This window comes from Myotis daubentonii, chromosome 17, assembly GCF_963259705.1.
Source record: "Myotis daubentonii chromosome 17, mMyoDau2.1, whole genome shotgun sequence".
NCBI lineage: Eukaryota > Metazoa > Chordata > Mammalia > Chiroptera > Vespertilionidae > Myotis > Myotis daubentonii.
In genome coordinates, this window is record NC_081856.1 from 53834130 (window position 1) to 53855678 (window position 21549).

Below are 21549 nucleotides of genomic sequence, written 5' to 3' on the forward strand. Positions count from 1 at the left end.
CGGCTGCCCAGGTCGGGGAGAGGACCCGAGGCCTCCATGGCTGCAGGGATGGGGAGGAAGGGGGGCCAGGGGCAGGGGGCGCCGCTGATACTGGCTGTGCAGGTGGGTTCACTGTGGAGCCCAGGGGACAGGATGTGGCCGACCCTGGAGCCGCGCCCCGTCTGGGTCGTGGGGGGCAGAGGCCGTGCATGAGGAGCCGGTTCCTGCAGGCCCAGGGGGTGAGGCTGGGAGGAGGGAGCCCCAGCCTGCGGGGTCAGAGGCGGGTCAGGAGAAGATGGGGGCGTTGAGGGGGGCTCTGAAGGAGGAAGAGGAGTTTGTTGGACAGACAGCCGGGGCGGAACGCTTGGGTTCGGCTCAGGAACACGTGAAGGACACGGCACCCCTGCTGGGCTCCAGGCCCCCGTGGGCCGCCGTGGGGGGCGTCCAGGAGATTCGGGGAGGCTTGGGGTTCACGTCAGAGTGAGGGGAGCGGAAGGGCCAGAGGCGTGAGCAGAGGGCCAGGCCCAGGACCAGCCCCGTGTTTGGGCATCGCGTCGGGAGGGAGGGTGCGCGTGTGAGACTGGGGAGGGTCCAGGAGGAGACGGGAGGGGACTGCTGAGGGAAGGGGCCGGTCAGGGCACCTGGGCCCCCGCCGCACCCCAGCTCTGGGCCTGCCCCTCCTCATAAAGGGGGGTGCCGCCTGGCCCCTCCCCGAGGCTCTGATGCTGGAGAATGAGGTGAGGGTCCCGGACTCGGGGGCCTTTCGCCCGAGCTGATCTGTCTGCCCCCTGGGAGCTGTGGTCCCCCCTGTGCTGGGGCAGGGCCCACGCCTGGCCCGTCAGCACCGTCTTCCTCCGCAGCTGCTGGCTCTCCCTGGAGGGGGGGCTGTTGTACGCCTTCGTGGGACCCGCTGCTGCTGTGGTGCTGGTAGGGGCTGCCCCGAGGCCCCGGGCTCGGCCCTCGGTCATGGGGGCCGGGGGGGTGTCCACGGTCCCCTGGCGCTGCCGGGGAGCGGGTTGCCTGATCCGTGGGGACCAGCTGCGCACCTGCCACATGGGCGCGTGTTTGCACGAGGGACGGGCTGGGTGGGGGGGTAGCCCGTGCCCATGGCACCCCAGTCCCTCACCTGGAGAAGGTGGGGATCAGCGGGAAGAAAACCTGAGTCCCCCAAGCCCTGGGGTCGCCTGCCCTTCCGCACGTCCACCCGCACGTCCACCCGCCTGACGGGCTCCCAGGTCGCGGCAGCGCCTGTCGGGTGGGAGGGCCGCGTGGGGGCTGGAGCTCCGGTGCCCAGCCCTGTGGGGGCGGGAGGGCCCGGCTAGCGGCCGAAGGAGGCGGCGGGGTGGGGGGCAGCCTTTGCCTCTCCCGGGAGCCCCATCCCCTCACCGGGAGCGGGGAGGGCACAGCGCGGGCAGAGCGCCGGCACCCACCGCCTCTGCCCGCAGGTGAACATGGCCATGGGTATCCTGGTGTTCAACAAGCTCGTGTCCAAGGACGGCATCACCGACAAGAAGCTGAAGGAGCGGGCAGGGTAGGACCCAGAGCTCGCCCCCCCAGCCCGCACAGCGGGGAAACCCAGGCACGGGCCGTGCGGGCGCACAGCGACCCTGCCTTGCTCGGCTGCAGTGTCTCCATCCGGCCCCGCCCGCCTCGGGGTTGGGTGCCCGTCCCGTGTGCCCTCGGCGTGGGTGGAAGGGACAGTGGTTGGACCCGGACGTCCTGCCTGGGGCAGGGGCCCAGAGAGGGCAGTGCCTGGCCTGAGGGCACACAGCACTGCAGGCGGTCCTGAGCGGCTGGGCCGTCCCTGCTGGGGGAGGGCGTGGGGAGGGCGCTGTCCCTCCAGGGACGGGAGCACCTGGTCACGACCAGGCCGACAGGGGCCCCTCCCTGCCCCGCCCCAGCCTATGAGCCCCCCCACCTTCCCGTACCTGCTGCCTGTCCAGCCTGGCTAGTGTCTGCGTTGGGGCCCCCGCCCCGCCCCTCCCTTCGTGCCCGTCTTGCTTGTCCTGTCTGTGTGTCTGTCTCCTCTCTCTCCCTCATCCCACCCTCCTGCTCTCCCCAGGGAGCGGAAACTTCAGGAAGCCACCCCCGGGGTCCCTGGAGGGTCTGGTCCTGGAGGAACCTGCCGTGGGGAGGCTGTGGCCGGGACTGGGAGCCAGCCGGCCTCGGGTGTGTGGGCTGGGAAGTGGGGGCGGGCAGCCTGCTCAGGCCCCGGACAGCGCCCACAGCAGGAGGCCCAGGTGCACAGCGCCCCATGGTCACCCTGGAGGCAGGCCCTGCGTGTCCCCACCTGACAGCCCAGCAGCCTGAGACTCAGGCCGGGGGAGGTCAGGAGGCGGGAGTGGCTGCTCTGCCGCCTCGGCGAGGCCACGGTGAGGCCCACAGGCCCAGCCTCTGCCTTTGGTCGCCTTGGCTGCCCTGGCCGAGGGCAGAGCCTGCAGCGGGGGAGGTCCTGCCCCTGGCCCCACGGCCAAGGCCCCACTGGTTTGGGGGCCCTTGTCCTGGCTGGACCCCAGGCCCCCAGCCTCTCTCCCCCAGCCCTGTGTCCCCAGCTCCTTCCTGGTGGCTTTGCCCTCTGCCCCCTCTTCTGGTCCCCGGACCCCCCTGCTCTGCTTGTCCTGTGAGGGAGGGGGAGCAAGTGGTCTGGGTGCCAGGCCCACCCTGGTGATTGGACAGGAATCCCTGCAGGCAGATGCCCCCCCCATGGGGGCCGGGCTCCCCCTGGCCGGGTCCTTAGGCTTCCATGGCCCTGAGGGACACAGCAGTGACCAGGGGGGGCCCGCTCCCTAAGCACCTGCCCGCTGCCTGCGGGCGCCCTTTCTGTCCCACCGTGTGAGCCGGGAGACTGGCTCAGAGTGGCCCCTGTGGCCTGTGCTGTGCGGGGAGGGGCCCAGGCTGCCAAGGGCAATGCCTGAGGGAGGTGCTCCTGGAGGACTCCCTGGAGGAGGAGGCGAGGGCTGAGGGGCAGCAGCAGCTCCTCCCCTGGTTCGGGCAAGCAGGGCTCGCCTGGAGGAGGACGCGCCTGTCAGTCTGTTCCTGTCTGTCTCTGCCCCTGTCCCCCACCTGCCCGGCCTCGTCTGTCCTGTCACCTCCCCTCCCAGGTTCTCCCCTCCCTCTCTGTCCAGAGCTCAGAGGCCTGACCAAGCACCCCCCCTCCCTGCGGCCATCTTGCAGTCCGGGCCTTTACCCCTGACGGGGCTGAGGGCCGTGTGGGGCCCTGGGAGCTGGAACCAGCAGGGCCTCCTCCCCTGCCTGTGGCCTCCTGGGCGGCCAGGAACCCGGGTGTCCCAGAGAGGCCCCTCCCCGGGCACCGACCTCCTGGGTCCCCATCGCCCCTGGGAGCCTGGTTGCTGGCAGAACGCGGGGGACTGTCAGGGAGGGGCCTGTGCCGAGGGCGGAGGGCACAGGCCCCGGAGAGGACACAGCCTGGGCACGGCAGCCCGGCCCGCGGGAGAGACGGGGCGAGGCCGGGCCCGGCGGGGTCCCTCCGGCAGCAGCCCTGACGCCCCCGTCCGCAGGGCCTCGCTGTGGAGCTCGTGCGTGGTGCTGCCGCTGCTGGCGCTGACCTGGATGTCGGCCGTGCTCGCCGTCACCGACCGCCGCTCCGCCCTCTTCCAGATCCTCTTCGCCGTCTTCGACTCGCTGGAGGGCTTCGTCATCGTCATGGTGCACTGCATCCTGCGCAGAGAGGTGCGCGGCCGCCGGCGCTGAGCCCTCCCTGTGCCCGTGCTGCTCAGGCCGCGCACTGCGTGTGTGTGTGCGTGTGCGTGTGTGTGCGTGCATGTGTGTGTGTGCGTGTGTCTGTGTGTGCGTGTGCGTGTGTGTGTGTGCGCGTGTGCATGTTCGGGGGGGTGACTCTGTCCTTCTGGGCCCAGGAGCCCCCCGAGATGTGAGCAGCTTCCATGGCAGCCAAGACTCCTGTTCTGGGCCTCGCGGACCAGCCCCCTCGGGCACCGCCAGGGTCCAGTCCTCAGCAGCCGAGCTGCCGCTGACCTCTGACCTGTGCTCTCCGCCCCCAGGTCCAGGACGCTGTGAAGTGCCGCGTGGTGGACCGCCAGGAGGAGGGCAACGGGGACTCGGGGGGCTCCTTCCAGAATGGCCACGCCCAGCTCATGGTAGGGCCCGGAGCGGGCGCAGGCCCCTAAGCCCCGCCAGGAGGCACTGGGAGCCCAGGGTGCAGTTGGGGAAACTGAGGCTCCCCAGGTCGGATCCCAGGTCCAGGGCTTGGGGTCAGGCAGGTCAAGTTGACAAGATCTGGGTGGAGCTGGTGTCCAGTCTGTGCCCACCCCATGGTACCAGCTTTGGTCAGACACCTCCTTCAGCTCCCGGCTTCTCCAGCTTCTCCCTTGGGTCTGGCCTGGCCCGTCCACTCACACCTCCTGCCGTGGCCCCGTCCCCAGCCAGATCCCCTTAGGACCTGACTCGGGTCCTGCACCCCAGGTACGCCCCCTGCACACCCCACCCTCTCCACTGAGATGCCACCTCCTCCGGGGAGCCCTCCCTGACTGCCCCTCAGGTTGCCTGGTCCGGCCCCAGTGGTGCCCTAGGGGAATCCCCACCTGCCATTTCGAGGTTGCTGCCCAGGGGGTGCCCCTGGCACACAGGGAGCCTGGCAGGCAGGAGGCACTCAGTTGGTCTTCCGGGGCCTGGCCACCTCACGGTGGCTGTTACGGTCCCAGGCAGGGTCTCGGCAGAGCCCAAGGTGGAGGAGCTGGGGTTCTGGCCCCCGGTTCTGCTCCCGGGCTGACCTCTGACCTCAGACCTGTGGTCTCCCCGCCGCCCCAGCCTCTGCATTTGCAGGGAAGGCGCCTCCAGGTTTGAGATCGAGGGCCCGGCTGTGCCCTGGGCCCTGCCGCCCCTGGGAAGGCCCCGCACCAGCCTGGGGGGCCCGACTGGATGCCCCAGCCCCCAGCCTGGGATGGGGTGGGTGCTGCGTGCAGCAGGGACCAGGCCACTGCTCAATGGGCAGCGGGGGCCTCCCTGGGACCGGACATCACGTGGCAGCCCTGCTGTGCCTCTCCCCGCTGCCGGCCTCCATCCCCTCGCCCCAGGGCTGTGGCAGGGACTGAAGGGGTGACAGGGGGCGGGGGACTGCCAGGTGGTGGCCTGGGCAGCAGGGGGCTCTGGTGTGGGCCCTGTGTGCCCATTGGAGAGGTGTGAGGGACAGCAAGGGGTTCCTGTACTGGAGGCCCAGGGAAAGGGGGCAGGGGGACTGAGGCCAGAGGGGCAAGAACATGAGCTGTGGGGGACTGGCCCCCTACTTCCCAGCTGACCCACGAATGCCCTGGAGCTGAGAGCCTGCTCACATATGTATGCACACATATATGTACATATGTGTACACATACACGTGCATTGCTTACACATGTGTGAGTGCATGTGGGCTCAATGTCTGCACATGCTCACCCATGCACACACAGGCGAGAGCATTCACGGCGTAGCCGCCCCCAGGAGTTCACTCCGTGTGACCACACCAGCACGTGGGCACCCCTGAGTGTGTGGGCCCCCTTAGTACGACCCCCGAGTGGACGTACACAGCCACGCGTGCACATGCCGCTCCAGGGCGGCCCTGGCCCACAGCCCGCAGGCCTCGCGGTGCCCAGGGCAGCAGCGGCCCCCGCCCCGGCCCTCACCAGCCCGTCTCTGTCTTGCAGACCGACTTCGAGAAGGATGTGGATCTGGCCTGTAGATCAGGTGAGCGCCTGACAGGTGAGAGGACAGGTGGCCTCGCCGGGCCCACTTGCTTCTTTTTCTTTTCTTCGTCCATCTGTCCGTCCATTCGTCTGTCCTCATCCCACCCCTGCCTCCCGCAGCCCCTCCCCGCGACTGAGGACCTGCTGCCCGGAGCCCTGGCCCGAGCAGGGGACAGGCCTCGGGGTCCGGGCCCGGCGCAGACCTTGTTTGCACCAGCGCCTCACACCCCCAGCCCGCCCATGCCGAGGCAGCAGGCAGGGTCTGTGGGGCAGCGGAGGCCCAGTCCTCAGCACCCACAGCTCTGCAGGTCTTGGGCCTCCACCTCCTCCTCGAGGGCAGTGAGGCTGGGCAAGCTCTGTGCCCGCCCACCTCCCCCTTCACCCCCCTGCCTGCCCTCCCTCCGGCTCCTGTTCTGTGTGTCCTTCATTTCCTCATTGTGAGTCCAGCTGTGGAGGAGGGTGGGGTGGGTTTTCACATGGGGGCGCGTCAGTGGGAGCAGGAGGAAAGCAGGTAGGCCCCACCGCTGAGCCCTAGGCTGACGCTGAGCTTCCTGGAAGCAAGGGCAAGAAGGGAATGAATTTCCCAATGAAAGGAAGCCCCCAAGAGTCCTTGTTCTGTGAACCGAGGGTCTGGGGCCCTGACAGGCAGTCTTTCGGGGGGGGCACCCTCCCTCTGCTCTGCCAGGGGTTTGAGGAGACAGCCCTGGAGAGCTGGGACAGCCCCGGGTGGGGTGCGCCAGCTGCTGCCAGGGAGACCCAGGAGGGCTTCCTGGAGGAGGTGATCTCTGCTTTGGGCTGAGCAGGAGCTGGAGCCGCCCCCCTCTTAGGCTCATGCTATCTAGCCAACTTCCCTGGGAGGTGACCTCAAGTCTTGGGGGGGGCCTGGCCCAGCCCTTTTTGGGTGGTACTGGCCCCTCTGTGCCTCCAGTCTCTTCCTAATTAGGGTTATGGCCCTGGGCCTCCTGAACGAGTGGCTGGGAGAGTGGGGACGGTTAGGAGGGTATCGCAACACAAGCACTGAGTGTGCGGGAAGCCGGGACCGTGGGTGGAGTAGGCGCCCCAGCAAGGGCCCAGGCCCGGGGGGAGTTTGGGTTGAATGCTGACGGCATGGGAGGCGCGTAGCCTGGTCCACGGGGCTCAGCGCTCGCTGGGAGGTGGGCAGGAAGACCTCATGGGAGGGGGCAGCAGGCGGGGCCCTCTGGCCCTGGGGCACAGGTTTGTCCAGAAGATGGCAGTCCAGAGAGTGGAGGTCAGGGCTGCCGGCGAGGGGCCGGGTGGCATTTGGATTGTGGAGCGGATGGGGCAGGGAGGGAGCCTGGGAAGCTCTGAGCCATAGGGGCGAGTGGCCAGCGGGGCAGTTGGAGGCTGTGTGCTGGACAGTGGGATGGCGGCAGCGGCCGGTCGCTGGTCCGGGCTGGGCAGTGTGGCAGGGGCCAGCCGCCAGGCCACAAGGGGAGGCTGCGGTCAGGGCCGGCTTGCCGAGGGTGGGCCCTGAGAGGGGCCGCTTCGGGTTCTCCGGGGGCTGGCTGAGGCCGATTGACCCGTAGGACGGAGGTGGGTGCGGGCATGCTGGCGCCCAGGTCAGAGGTCACAGCAGCCTGGCCCCCCTGCAGCTGGTCAGGAGGGGCTGTCCCACCCACACCCAGGAGCTGTGTCCCTGCACCTTGGGCAGCACGGGTCCCCCCAGGGCCATCGGAGGGGGTCGTCTGCCCCGTGCGGGCCGAAGGAGGGGCACCGGGCCCAGCCTGGTTGGAAAGTGCAAAGGGGACCCCGGCTGCCGCAGCACCGAGCTCAGGAGGGGGTGCGCCCGGGGGGCCCTGGCCAGGCCCCCTGACCCCGCCCTGCCCCTCAGTGCTGAACAAGGACATCGCGGCCTGCCGCACGGCCACCATCACGGGCACCCTCAAGCGGCCCTCGCTGCCCGAGGAGGAGAAGCTGAAGCTGGCCCACGCCAAGGTGCCGCCCCCCAACTTCAACAGCCTCCCGGCCAACGTGTCCAAGCTGCACGCGCACGGCTCGCCGCGCCGCCCGGGCCCGCTGCCCGACTTCCCCAACCACTCGCTGACCCTCAAGAAGGGCCGCGCGCCCAAGTCCTCCTTCGTGGGCGACGGGGACATCTTCAGGAAGCTGGACTCGGAGCTGAGCCGGGCCCAGGAGAAGGCCCTGGACACCAGCTACGTGATCCTGCCCTCGGCCACGGCCACGCTGCGGCCCAAGCCCCCGGAGGAGCCCAAGTACAGCATCCACATCGACCAGATGCCGCAGACGCGCCTCATCCACCTCAGCATGACGCCCGACGCCGGCCCGGCCCGCAGCCCGCCCTCCCGCCAGCCCCCCGAGGCGCCCCCCGCCCAGCCCCCGCCGCCCCCGCCCCCGCCACCCCCGCCCCCACAGCAGCCTCTGCCCCCGCCGCCCCCCCTGGAGCCGGCGCCGCCCAGCCTGGGGGAGCCCAGGGAGCCCGCCCCCCACCCGGGGCCCAGCACGGGCACTGGGACCAAGAAGGAGAACGTGTCCACCTTGTCCGTGAGCTCCCTGGAGGTGCGGGCCGCGGGGGGGGGGGGGGGGAAGGGGGGCGTTGGGCCCCTGGAGGACGGAGAGGCGGCGGCCAGGGGCCTCAGGTTTGGCCGGGCAGCCAGTGTCCAGCTGGAGTTGTCCCCTTGCCGGCCTCGGACCGAGAGGCCTGGCTCTGCCTGCCGCCCTCCAGCGCCCACCCTGCCCGCTGGCCCTGGGGCCCCGGAGGGTGGCCTCGCCCATTGCAAGGGCTCGAGGACCCGCGGCTGCACTTGGACCTGCTCGGGTGGCGCCCTCTCTGTGGTCGGTGGTCACTGCGAGTCCCTCTGAGACCCACCAAGCCGGGGCTGGGGGTGTGCACCCAAGGGCTGCCTGGGTGAGGGGTCCCTGCGGCCGTCCTCAGGCAAGGAGGGGCCAGGACGTGGATGGGGAGGTTTTGGGGTGCTGGTTACAAAGGCCCACAACCCTGCCCCCCACAGAGGCGGAAGTCGCGGTACGCGGAGCTGGACTTTGAGGTGGGTCCCGTGTCCCCACCCCAGACACCGGGGCCGGGTGGGTTCTGAGCCCTGGCCGGGCAGCGGGGCCGTTCCACAGGCAGGGAGGGGCCTGGGGAAGAGGCCGGGCGCCTCGGGGCTCAGGGTCTGCCCCCCCCCCCCCAGAAAATCATGCACACGCGGAAGCGGCACCAGGACATGTTCCAGGACCTGAGCCGGAGGCTGCAGCATGCGGAGAAGGACAAGGAGGCGCTGGCCCCCGAGAGCAAGGTCTGCGGCGGCGCGGCCCCGGGGGGGCCACAGGGCGGCAGGGGTGGCGCCGTGGGCGTGGGGCAGGGCGGCCGAGAGAGCCCGCAGGTAAGCCTGCCTTCTCCCGCCTTCCTCTGACCCCACGTCATTCAGTTGTTCATTCGTCCAACCTTCCCTGGTGGGCCCGGCCCAGCCCGTCTGCCCCTGGAGGGACTGGGGGCGTCTGGAAGGGGGAGCTGCCTCTCCGAGGCGGGGACAGCCACGGGGGGTGCTGAGCAGGCAGGGGCCTCCCGTGCCCTTCCCCGCAGGCCGCCCCGGACTGACCCCGAGAGGGCCGCAGCCCCTGTGCATTCTGGGAAAGACTGGGCCTCCCACCCGGTCTGTACCTCCCTGGTCGGTCCTCGCTGTTCTGACTCCTGTCTGCACCCTCCTCTCCATCTCCCGCTGTCCCTCCCTCCCTGCCCACCCTCCCTGCCCTCCTGCCCGCCCTCCCTCCCTGCCCGCCCTCCCTGCCCTCCCGCCCGCCCTGCCCGCCCTCCCTCCCTCCCTCTCCCGCTGTCCCTCCCTCCCTGCCCGCCCTGCCCGCCCCTCCCTCCCTCCCTCTCCCGCTGTCCCTCCCTCCCTGCCCGCCCGCCCGCCCGCCCTGCCCGCCCGCAGCCCGAGAAGCAGCAGACGCCCAACAAGCGGCCCTGGGAGAGCCTGCGCAAAGCCCACGGGCCGCCCGCGTGGGTGAAGGAGCTGGAGCCGCTGCCGCCGTCGCCGCTGGAGCTGCGGAGCGTGGAGTGGGAGAAGTCGGGCGCCACCATCCCGCTGGTGGGCCAGGACATCATCGACCTGCAGACCGAGGTCTGAGCGGGCGGGCGGTGGCCACACACCGGACGGAGGAGGGATGCTGCTCGGCCCGCCGCTGCCGCAGGACGGGCACAGACGCTCGAGGGCGGCGGGCCAGGCCCGCGCCCGGCTCAGGGCGCTCGGACGGCGGCCGCGGAGGCCCGCAGTGCTGGGACCAGAGCCAGCGGGACAGGAGGCGGCGGCCCCCGTGGCACAGGGCGCCCGAGGCTGGAAGGTGCCTCTGCCCTCCTCGGACCCAGCCCCGGCGGTCGGACAGGCGGCCGGGACAGTGCCGGGCTGGGTGCGGCCGGCACCGGATGCTCACTGGGCTGCTGGCCGCGGCCGGGCACCGTTTTTTAGACGCCCCCATCCCTGGGGAGCAGCCAGCCACCCGCCCCGCCCGCCGCCTCAGGCGGCGCGCACAGCCCTCCTGCCCCCAGCGCGGGACCAGGGCCCTCAGACGAAGCAGGGGCGGGGAATCTATTTTTTCTCTCCTTTTCTTTTCTTCAATAAAAAGAATTAAAAACCCATGCCTTCTCTGTGGCCTTCCTCGGGCCCCTCAGGCTGGGGCTGGGCTCCACGGACCAGCCTGGGTCCCTGCTCCCGGCAGCGGGGCTGGGCGGCCTGGTTGGCATCACAGCTTCACCTGCCCAGCGCCCTGCTTGGGCGGCAGGACAACACCCCCCCCCGCGGGCCATGGCCCCGGGACAACACCCCTCCCGCGGGCCATGGCCCCAGGACACCGCCCCCCGCAGGCCATGGCCCCAGGACGACACCCCCCCCGCGGGCCATGGCCCCAGGACAACACCCCCCCCCGCGGGCCATGGCCCCAGGACGACACCCCTCCCGCGGGCCATAGCCTCAGGACACCACCACCCCCCCGCGGGCCATGGCCCCAGGACACCGCCCCCCGCGGGCCATGGCCCCAGGACAACACCCCCCCCCGCAGGCCATGGCCCCAGGACAACACCGCCCCCGCGGGCCATGGCCCCAGGACAACACCCCCCCCCGCAGGCCATGGCCCCAGGACAACACCCCTCCCCGCGGGCCATGGCCCCAGGACACCACCCCCCCGCGGGCCATGGCCCCAGGACACCACCCCCCCCCGCAGGCCATGGCCCCAGGACAACACCACCCCGCGGGCCATGGCCCCAGGACAACACCCCCCCACGGGCCATGGCCTCAGGACACCACCACCCCCCGCGGGCCATGGCCCCAAGACAACACCCCCCCGCGGGCCATGGCCTCAGGACACCACCACCCCCCGCGGGCCATGGCCCCAGGACAACACCCCCCCCGCGGGCCATGGCCCCAGGACAACACCCCCCCGCGGGCCATGGCCTCAGGACACCACCACCCCCCGCGGGCCATGGCCCCAGGACAACACCCCCCCGCGGGCCATGGCCCCAGGACAACACCCCCCCGCGGGCCATGGCCCCAGGACAACACCCCCCCACGGGCCATGGCCCCAGGACAACACCCCCCCGCGGGCCATGGCCCCAGGACAACACCCCCCCCCGCAGGCCATGGCCCCAGGACAACACCCCTCCCCGCGGGCCATGGCCCCAGGACAACACCCCCCCCGCAGGCCATGGCCCCAGGACAACACCCCCCCGCGGGCCATGGCCCCAGGACAACACCCCCCCCCCCGCAGGCCATGGCCCCAGGACAACACCCCTCCCCGCGGGCCATGGCCCCAGGACAACACCCCCCCCGCAGGCCATGGCCCCAGGACAACACCCCCCCCGCGGGCCATGGCCCCAGGACGACACCCCTCCCGCGGGCCATAGCCTCAGGACACCACCACCCCCCCGCGGGCCATGGCCCCAGGACACCGCCCCCCGCGGGCCATGGCCCCAGGACAACACCCCCCCCCCGCAGGCCATGGCCCCAGGACAACACCGCCCCCGCGGGCCATGGCCCCAGGACAACACCCCCCCCCGCAGGCCATGGCCCCAGGACAACACCCCTCCCCGCGGGCCATGGCCCCAGGACACCACCCCCCCGCGGGCCATGGCCCCAGGACACCACCCCCCCCGCAGGCCATGGCCCCAGGACAACACCACCCCGCGGGCCATGGCCCCAGGACAACACCCCCCCACGGGCCATGGCCTCAGGACACCACCACCCCCCGCGGGCCATGGCCCCAGGACAACACCCCCCCGCGGGCCATGGCCTCAGGACACCACCACCCCCCGCGGGCCATGGCCCCAGGACAACACCCCCCCGCGGGCCATGGCCCCAGGACAACACCCCCCCCGCGGGCCATGGCCCCAGGACAACACCCCCCCGCGGGCCATGGCCTCAGGACACCACCACCCCCCGCGGGCCATGGCCCCAGGACAACACCCCCCCGCGGGCCATGGCCCCAGGACAACACCCCCCCACGGGCCATGGCCCCAGGACAACACCCCCCCGCGGGCCATGGCCCCAGGACAACACCCCCCCCCCCGCAGGCCATGGCCCCAGGACAACACCCCTCCCCGCGGGCCATGGCCCCAGGACACCACCACCCCCCGCGGGCCATGGCCCTAGGACAACACCCCCCCCCGCGGGCCATGGCCCTAGGAAAACACCCCCCCCGCGGGCCATGGCCCCAGGACAACACCCCCCCCCGCGGGCCATGGCCCCAGGACAACACCCCCCCCCGCAGGCCATGGCCCTAGGACAACACCCCCCCCGCGGGCCATGGCCCCAGGACAACACCCCCCCCCCCGCGGGCCATGGCCCCAGGCCTGTGGTCACACGGCTCTGGGCAGCCTCTCGCCTCCCAGGGGGCTGTGAGGGAGCCTGGCGGGAGCCTGGGTGCCGGCAGGCCCCTCCTCAGGCCTCGGGACTCACAGGCAGGCCTGACTCCCTGGCCCAGACGCACTGCGGGAGGGACGACCTGAGACGAGAGAGATGCAGAGCGGGGGACATGGGGCGCGGGAGGGAGCCTCAGGGCCCTGGGACCCCAACTCTGGCTGGCCTTGGGGGAGCCCCATCCCCTCCAGAACCCCTGCCCTCCTCTGCGTCCCGGTCCCACCCGCCTCCCCCTCTGTCCAGGGGCAGGGCCAGGGCGGGATGGGGGCCACAGTCCGAGGCTCCAGGCCTTGGTGTCCCCACCATCAGAGGCAGGTGTGAGGGGCGAGTGTGAGCTCAGCCGAAGCTGCTCCCCTCCGCCTGGTGCAGGGCACACGCCAGGCCCCTTCTGTCCCACCGCCCGCCTCCCCCTCAGCTCACAGCCCATGACCCCCACCCTCCAACCCCCCTCACCCCTGTTTCTGAGCAAGAAACGCACACGGGCCCTAAACGGTTTGGCTCGGTGGATAGAGCGTCGGCCTGCGGACTGAAGGGTCCCAGGTTCGATTCCGGTCAGGGGCATGCACCTGGGTTGCGGGCACATCCCCAGTGCGGGATGCGCAGGAGGCGGCTGATCGATGTTTCTCTCTCATGGATGTTTCTAGCTCTCTATCCCGCTCCCTTCCTCTCTGTAAAAAATCAATAAAATATATTTTTTTAAAAAAGAAAAAGAAACGCACACAGTCTGCCTCTTCCCCGCGCTCCCAGCAGGGGGCGGCCTGAGCCGCGCAGAGCCCGGTGGGGAGAGAGGGTGGGCCAGGCCCCGCCCCCGGCCGCGGGCGGCCAATCCACACCTGCGGTCCAGAGGCCACGGGCTCGGCCCGCCCGAATGAGGGGTGCAGGTGGGGAGGCCGCCACGTCATTCATTCGGAATGAAACCAATGGAGCCGAGCTGCAAGGGGGCTGCCTGGCACGGGGTCCCCCGGCACCTGCCCATCACGCGGCCCAACCCCCGCCCCAGGTCACCACTCAGCCCCGGGCTCAGCTGGGACCTCCTGCGGGAGTGACAGCAGTGGCCGTGGGTGGCCGCGAGCGACCAACCGGGATGCGCAGGGGCCACGGGGACTGCATGGCTGGGAGGGGCTGCGTGACGGTGAGTGGCCACAGGTGACCCTGCCCGAGGACAGGACGCCGGAGGGGGGAGGAGGGGAAGGGAGGGGAGGGGAGGAGGGGAGGGTGGCCGCGCAGCCGCAGCGAGAGCCGGTGAAGAGCGCGGCAGCCCCAGCAGGGGGCGCCCCGGAACAGAAGCGCAGCAGCTGGTGGGGTTTGGTAGCCGCCTGACCCTCTGAGCTCCCGGTGGTTCCACTGACCCACTTGTGACCTGTGCGCGTCTCTGCGTCCGTCCTGGGACGCTCCATCCCACACCCGCTGTTCCAGCTCCAGCCGGGTCCGAACAGGGCAGAGGCCAGTGCTGCGTCCTCGCCCTTGGCCCTTAGAGAGGGAAGCTGGCGGGCGCTCAGGACAGGGGGCCCTGGAGGCAGCGCTGAGCTCTGGGCCAGCATCTGGGAGGCTGGGCTTCTGCAGGTGTGACCAGGGTCAGGGCCCAGCGTGTGACCAGGGTCAGGGCTCAGGGTGTGACCAGGGTCAGGGCTCAGGGTGTGACCAGGCTCAGGGCTCAGTGTGTGAGCAGGGTCAGGGCTCAGGGTGTGACCAGGGTCAGGGCTCAGCCTGTGACCAGGATCAGGGGTCAGGATGTGACCAGGGTCAGGGGTCAGGGTGTGACCAGGGTCAGGGCTCAGCCTGTGACCAGGATCAGGGGTCAGGGTGTGACCAGGGTCAGGGCTCAGTGTGACCAGGGTCAGGGGTCAGGGTGTGACCAGGGTCAGGGCTCAGCCTGTGACCAGGATCAGGGGTCAGGGTGTGACCAGGGTCAGGGCTCAGCCTGTGACCAGGGTCAGGGGTCAGGGTGTGACCAGGGTCAGGGCCCAGTGTGTGACCAGGGTCAGGGCTCAGCGTGTGACCAGGGTCAGGGCTCAGGGTGTGACCAGGGTCAGGGCTCAGCCTGTGACCAGGATCAGGGGTCAGGATGTGACCAGGGTCAGGGGTCAGGGTGTGACCAGGGTCAGGGCTCAGCCTGTGACCAGGATCAGGGGTCAGGGTGTGACCAGGGTCAGGGCTCAGCGTGTGACCAGGGTCAGGGCCCAGCGTGTGACCAGGGTCAGGGCTCAGGGTGTGACCAGGGTCAGGGGTCAGGGTGTGACCAGGGTCAGGGCCCAGCGTGTGACCAGGGTCAGGGCTCAGGGTGTGACCAGGGTCAGGGGTCAGGGTGTGACCAGGGTCAGGGCCCAGCGTGTGACCAGGGTCAGGGCTCAGCGTGTGACCAGGGTCAGGGCCCAGCGTGTGACCAGGGTCAGGGCTCAGGGTGTGACCAGGGCCAGGGTTCAGTGTGACCAGGGCCAGGGCTCAGTGTGACCAATTACCCCTCCATCCTTGGTCATTCCTCCATGAGGCTCTGTCTTCCCAGCAAGGCCCCGCCCTCTGTCCGGCCTGGGCCCACAGTGACTGGTCACAGAGCCTGCTGTCCCTCCTGCCCCCTCGCAGGGAGCCTGCCAGCCTTGTTCCCAGAAGCTCTGCCAACACCCGCCAGCCCTGCTGGGCCTGGCCTCGTCACCTTCCCGGTGAGCCTGTTGTGGGCGCTGTGGCCAGAGGCCTGAGGAGCCGAGCCAGGGCGGGCGCTGTGCGTTTTGCCTGTGTTTGCAAGGGTCCTGATGCCGCCCACAGTCCAGGACACCGAGATGCAGGGCCAGGTGATGCCGCCAGTGGCCCCAGGTGGTGAGTCTGAGCCCAGCGTCCTGGTTCCCTTCCTCAGAGGGCAGGTGACCCGAGGGCAGCTGTGGCCTCTCCACCTGCCATTCCATTCCCTCCACCAGAAGCTACTCCTGTCCGGACCTGGCCAGGCCCCCAGAGAGATCTTGGCTTTTTTGTACAAGTCACAGGTTGCCATCCACCACTGCCGCTAAGATCACCTCCTCCTCCACTTTCATCTGCCATCAGCCACCAACACGCCCTGTGAGAGGTGGGAGCTGAGGCAGGTGGGGTCACCATGCTGGGAAGACAGTTGTACAGCAAAGGTGGTAGCGACAGCTTTGTGGTGGAGCTAGAGCTGGAGCTGCAGATCCTGGTGGTGGTGATGGTGATGGTGGTGATGGTGGTGGTAATAGAGCTGCAGATGGTGATGGTGGTGATGGTGGTGGTGATGGTGGTGATGGTGGTGATGGTGGTGGAGGTGATGGTGGTGGGAGTGACTTTGGTGGTGGTGACGCCCACAATGGCAGCCACACGACCTGCATTGCTGATGGTGGGGCTTCTGGGTGGAAATGGGGACTCACCGGGCCACCCTGTCCCTCACTCCCACAGCCTGGGAGCATCTGGAGGAGGATGGTGACTCGCAGACGGAGGAAGGAGAAGCACAGGAGGGTGACTGGCGTCTCTGAGTCACGGGAGGGGGTGGAGCTGACGGGACCTGCATTTCCTCAGCCCCCACGGTGCCAAGATGTGCCGGCAGCCTGTCCTCACCTGACCCATCGGCTCATTCCCCTTCTGTCACCAGCGCGCACGGGGCCAGGAGGGAGGGTGCCCCGGGTGCCCCGGAGTCCCGGGCCCTGTGGGAGCGGCCCTGCCTCAGGGCAGGCAGAGGCTCTTCCTGGGGAAGCCTTCGCACCACCCTCCGACCCCCCTTCCTGGGCCCCCAGCCGCCAACACGGCTGCTGCCAGGCAGTCCCTCCTGCGGTCTCCCCCCCCCCCCCCCCCCGCTGCGTGGGAGGCTCCTGCCCTCGGCCGGCTGTTCTCCGCCTGTGTCCTCGCATCCCAAGAACCCGTCTCGGCGCCACCGGGGCTGCTCCGTACCACTCAGTGGGCCCCCCAACCTCTGCCAGCTCCCCCTGGACCCACTCAAGATGATGGACAGACCCTCCAGACTCCCAAGTCCCCAGGCCCTGCTTCCCACAGGGGCTTGTCCCCAGAGAGGAGCCATTCCACCATGTTCCAGAACCTTCCCTGGCTGGGAGTGCCCTCCCCAGACGAGCTCCACCGCCCCAGCTCACGGTGACCTCCTGGAACCAGCGTGTGCCTGGGGCACGTGGGCCTGGCGGCTGCACCTCCCTGCGGCTCCCCTGAGTGACGGCAGCTGGTGTCCCCCAAGAGGCCTGGATACGGCCACCACCCTCCTGGCCGCCCTCCCGCCTGGGAGCAGCCCTTTCTGCCCGTTGTCAGGTCTGGGGCCCCAGCCCGTGGCCCCTGGTGTCCTGGCTGGAGGCACGATTCCAAGGAGGCCCCGCCCCCAGGCGCCCGGGGGGTGCCCCCCAGACCTGGAGCTCAGGGGTGCAGGCCTCCAAATTCCCACTCACTCTCCCTGCCAGTGGTCCAGGCAGGACTCGGACCCCCTGCGCCGTGGATCAGGGGAGTGTTTCTGGCCCCTGTGGGACCCCGGCACACGGCACCACCATGCTGCCCCGAGCCTGGCCGGTCTGCTCCGAGCGGCTGCAGCGAGGCCACAGGGGCGAGACCGCACCGGGCAAGCTCGCCGTGGCCTCCGAGCCTACATGTGGCAGCAGGACTGGCTGGAGGCAGGAGCCCTGGACCTGGGCCCCGCCCTCCCCTCTGGCCTCAGTTTCCCTCTGTGAGAGCAGGGCCAGCGGCTGACTCAGCACGTCTCCAGGCGTGGGGAAAAGCGGGGTTTTCTTTCGGGTCCTAAAATAACCCCAGGGAGGCCCGGCCCCACGCAGGCGGAACCAGCTCCCACAAAGGCCTGAGAGCCGGAAGCGAGGGCTCCGGCTGTGAGCGGGGGCCGGGGGGCCTTCCTTCCAGGCGGGCCTGGCCGGTGCTGCACCCTCCCCCCGGGGCAGGTGCAGGGCAGATCCTGGGAAGCCAGATGCCCGCTGGATGCCCAGAGCCCACCCGGGCACAGCAGGCCCTGGATCAGCGGTTCTCAACCTTCTGGCCCTTTCATACAGCTCCTCATGCTGTGACCCAACCATAACATTATTTCCGTTGCTACTTCATAACTGTGATGTGGCTACTGTGATGAATCGTCATGTAAATAAATATCTGATATGCAGGATGGTCTTAGGCGACCCTGTGAAAGGGTCGTTCGACCGCCAAAGGGGTCGCGACCCACAGGTTGAGAACCGCTGCCCTGGACAAAGAGCAGGCAGGTGCCCAGAACTGAGGAGGCGGCGGCCTGAGCCACTAGTTAGAGACTTGGACAAGGGTGTGACATCTCGGGGTGAATTCAGGCCTCGCCTCGATCCCAGGGGCCGTGTGGGCAGGGCCTCCCTGGAGGGTCGGGGGCTTCCTACAGGCCCTCTCCTGGCACCCAAGCCTGGCTCCCAGTGAGTGGGCACACGACGGGGGTGGGAACCAGGCCTACAGACCCCCAGCTGAGCCCTGCCCAGGCTGCCTGGTGCGGTGCTGGCCCATCTGCAGCCCTGCCCCTTCCCGGCCCTGCCTCCCCCCACAGTCAGGTGTCTCGCATCAGGCGAGTGGGGGACCAGACCCCGCAGGACAGGCACACACAAGCCGTCTGCTCTTCTGACAGTTGGGGGACAGAGAGACCCCAGCAGAGCATGCTGAGAGGGACGCAGAGCGCCTGCCCTGCCAAGATGGTGCAGGGACAAGGTCACCATCGGAGGGCACAGCAGAGAGACTCGCCATCTGGTCGATGTCATGCCTCACAGGGCACAACCTGCCTCTCTTCTCAGGTGTCAGCTGCGTTTCAAACAGACCAGTGGCTGGGCTCCCAACTCCAACCAGAGACTCGCAGTTTGAAACAGCTGTTTGCACTGACAGCAAATAGAGCTGCTCCCACAATCCCACAAGGTACGGGGCCAGGGGTCTTTGCCACTCTCAACTCCCTGGGGTGGGGACAAGACAGAGGTGGCCAGTGTGAGGCTCAAACCTAAACCTAACCCTAACCCTAGCCTTAACCCTAACCCTAGACTTAACCCTAACCCTAACCCTAACCCTAACCCTAACCCTAGCCTTAACCCTAACCCTAGACTTAACCCTAACCCTAACCCTAACCCTAACCCTAACCCTAACCCTAACCCTAGCCTTAACCCTAACCCTAGACTGAACCCTAACACTAACCCTAACCCTAGATTTAACCCTAACAATAGCCTTAACCCTAACCCTAACCCTAACCCTAGCCTTAACCCTAACCCTAACCATAACCCTAGCCTTAACCCTAACCCTAACCCTAACCCTAACCCTAACCCTAACCTTAACCCTAACCCTAGCCCTAACCCTAACCCTAGCCTTAACCCTAACCCTAACCCTAGCCTTAACCCTAACCCTAACCCTAACCTTAACCTTAACCCTAACCCTAACCTTAACCCTAACCCTAACCCTAACCCTAACACTAGCCTTAACCCTAACCCTAACCTTAACCCTAACCCTAACCCTAACCCTAACACTAGCCTTAACCCTAACCCTAACCTTAACCCTAACCCTAGCCTTAACCCTAACCCTAACCCTAACACTAACCCTAGCCTTAACCCTAACCCTAACCCTAGCCTTAACCCTAACCCTAACCCTAACCCTAACCTTAACCCTAACCCTAACCCTAACCCTAACCTTAACCCTAACCCTAGCCTTAAACCTAACCCTAACCCTAACCCTAACCCTAACCCTAGCCTTAACCCTAACCCTAACCCTAACCTTAACCCTAACCCTAACCTTAACCCTAACCCTAGCCTTAACCCTAACCCTAACCCTAACACTAACCCTAGCCTTAACCCTAACCCTAACCCTAACCCTAACCCTAACCCTAACCCTAGCCTTAACCCTAACCCTAACCCTAACCCTAAACCTAACCCTAACCCTAACCCTAACCCTAACCCTAACCCTTCCCGGCCCTGCCTCCCCCCACAGTCAGGTGTCTCGCATCAGGCGAGTGGGGGACCAGACCCCGCAGGACAGGCCCACACAAGCCGTCTGCTCTTCTGACAGTTGGGGGACAGAGAGACCCCAGCAGAGCATGCTGGGAGGGACGCAGAGCGCCTGCCCTGCCAAGATGGTGCAGGGACAAGGTCACCATCGGAGGGCACAGCAGAGAGACTTGCCATCTGGTCGATGTCATGCCTCACAGGGCACAACCTGCCTCTCTTCTCAGGTGTCAGCTGCGTTTCAAACAGACCAGTGGCTGGGCTCCCAACTCCAACCAGAGACTCGCAGTTTGAAACAGCTGTTTGCACTGACAGCAAATAGAGCTGCTCCCACAATCCCACAAGGTACGGGGCCAGGGGTCTTTGCCACTCTCAACTCCCTGGGGTGGGGACAAGACAGAGGTGGCCAGTGTGAGGCTCAAACCTAAACCTAACCCTAACCCTAGCCTTAACCCTAACCCTAGACTTAACCCTAACCCTAACCCTAACCCTAACCCTAACCCTAACCCTAGCCTTAACCCTAACCCTAGACTGAACCCTAACACTAACCATAACCCTAGATTTAACCCTAACAATAGCCTTAACCCTAACCCTAACCCTAACCCTAGCCTTAACCCTAACCCTAACCCTAACCCTAACCCTAACCCTAACCCTAACCCTAACCCTAACCTTAACCCTAACCCTAGCCCTAACCCTAACCCTAACCCTAACCCTAACCCTAACCCTAGCCTTAACCCTAACCCTAACCTTAACCCTAACCCTAACCCTAGAATTAACCCTAACCCTAACCCTAACCCTAACCCTAACCCTAACCCTAGCCTTAACCCTAACCCTAACCATAGCCTTAACCCTAACCCTAACCCTAAACTTAACCCTAACCCTAACCCTAACCTTAACCCTAACCCTAACCCTAACCCTAACACTAGCCTTAACCCTAACCCTAACCTTAACCCTAACCCTAACCCTAACCCTAACCCTAGCCTTAACCCTAACCCTAACCTTAACCCTAACCCTAGCCTTAACCCTAACCCTAACCCTAACAATAACCCTAGCCTTAACCCTAACCCTAACCCTAGCCTTAACCCTAACCCTAACCCTAACCCTAGCCTTAACCCTAACCCTAACCCTAACCTTAACCCTAACCCTAACCTTAACCCTAACCCTAGCCTTAACCCTAACCCTAACCTTAACACTAACCCTAGCCTTAACCCTAACCCTAACCCTAACCCTAACCCTAACCCTAACCCTAACACTAACCCTAGCCTTAACCCTAACCCTAACCCTAACCCTAACCCTAACCCTAACCCTAGCCTTAACCCTAACCCTAACCCTAACCCTAGCCTTAACCCTAACCCTAACCCTAACCCTAACCCTAGCCTTAACCCTAACCCTAACCCTAACCCTAACCCTAACCTTAACCCTAACCCTAGCCCTAACCCTAACCCTAGCCTTAACCCTAACCCTAACCCTAGACTTAACCCTAACCCTAACCCTAACCCTAACCCTAGCCTTAACCCTAACCCTAAACTTAACCCTAACCCTAACCCTAGACTTAACCCTAACCCTAACCCTAACCCTAACCCTAGCCTTAACCCTAACCCTAACCCTAGCCTTAACCCTAACCCTAACCCTAACCTTAACCCTAACCCTAACCTTAACCCTAACCCTAACCCTAACCCTAACACTAGCCTTAACCCTAACCCTAACCTTAACCCTAACCCTAACCCTAACCCTAACCCTAGCCTTAACCCTAACCCTAACCTTAACCCTAACCCTAGCCTTAACCCTAACCCTAACCCTAACACTAACCCTAGCCTTAACCCTAACCCTAACCCTAGCCTTAACCCTAACCCTAACCCTAACCCTAACCCTAACCTTAACCCTAACCCTAACCCTAACCCTAACCTTAACCCTAACCCTAGCCTTAACCCTAACCCTAACCCTAACCCTAACCCTAACCCTAGCCTTAACCCTAACCCTAACCCTAACCTTAACCCTAACCCTAACCCTAACACTAACCCTAGCCTTAACCCTAACCCTAACACTAACCCTAGCCTTAACCCTAACCC

The 21549-nt window shown here is 67.0% G+C and overlaps 1 protein-coding gene across 5 annotated transcripts in view; it reads left to right on the plus strand.

Moving 5' to 3' along the window:
- ADGRB1 (adhesion G protein-coupled receptor B1) overlaps positions 1–10285 on the plus strand; it is a 48693-nt gene extending 38408 nt beyond the window's left edge. For 3 of the 5 annotated variants that reach the window (XM_059672425.1, XM_059672428.1, XM_059672429.1), the window contains 9 exons: positions 840–906; positions 1425–1510; positions 3498–3669; positions 3999–4094; positions 5632–5686; positions 7523–8208; positions 8661–8696; positions 8841–8945; positions 9582–10285. In XM_059672425.1, coding sequence (XP_059528408.1) covers positions 840–906; positions 1425–1510; positions 3498–3669; positions 3999–4094; positions 5632–5686; positions 7523–8208; positions 8661–8696; positions 8841–8945; positions 9582–9776 — 1498 coding nt within the window. In that variant the 3' untranslated portion in view covers positions 9777–10285. The remainder of the gene's footprint in view (positions 1–839; positions 907–1424; positions 1511–3497; positions 3670–3998; positions 4095–5631; positions 5687–7522; positions 8209–8660; positions 8697–8840; positions 8946–9581) is intronic. The other 2 variants (XM_059672427.1, XM_059672426.1) reach the window with 2 other exon arrangements.
- Positions 10286–21549: the final 11264 nt, after the last annotated feature.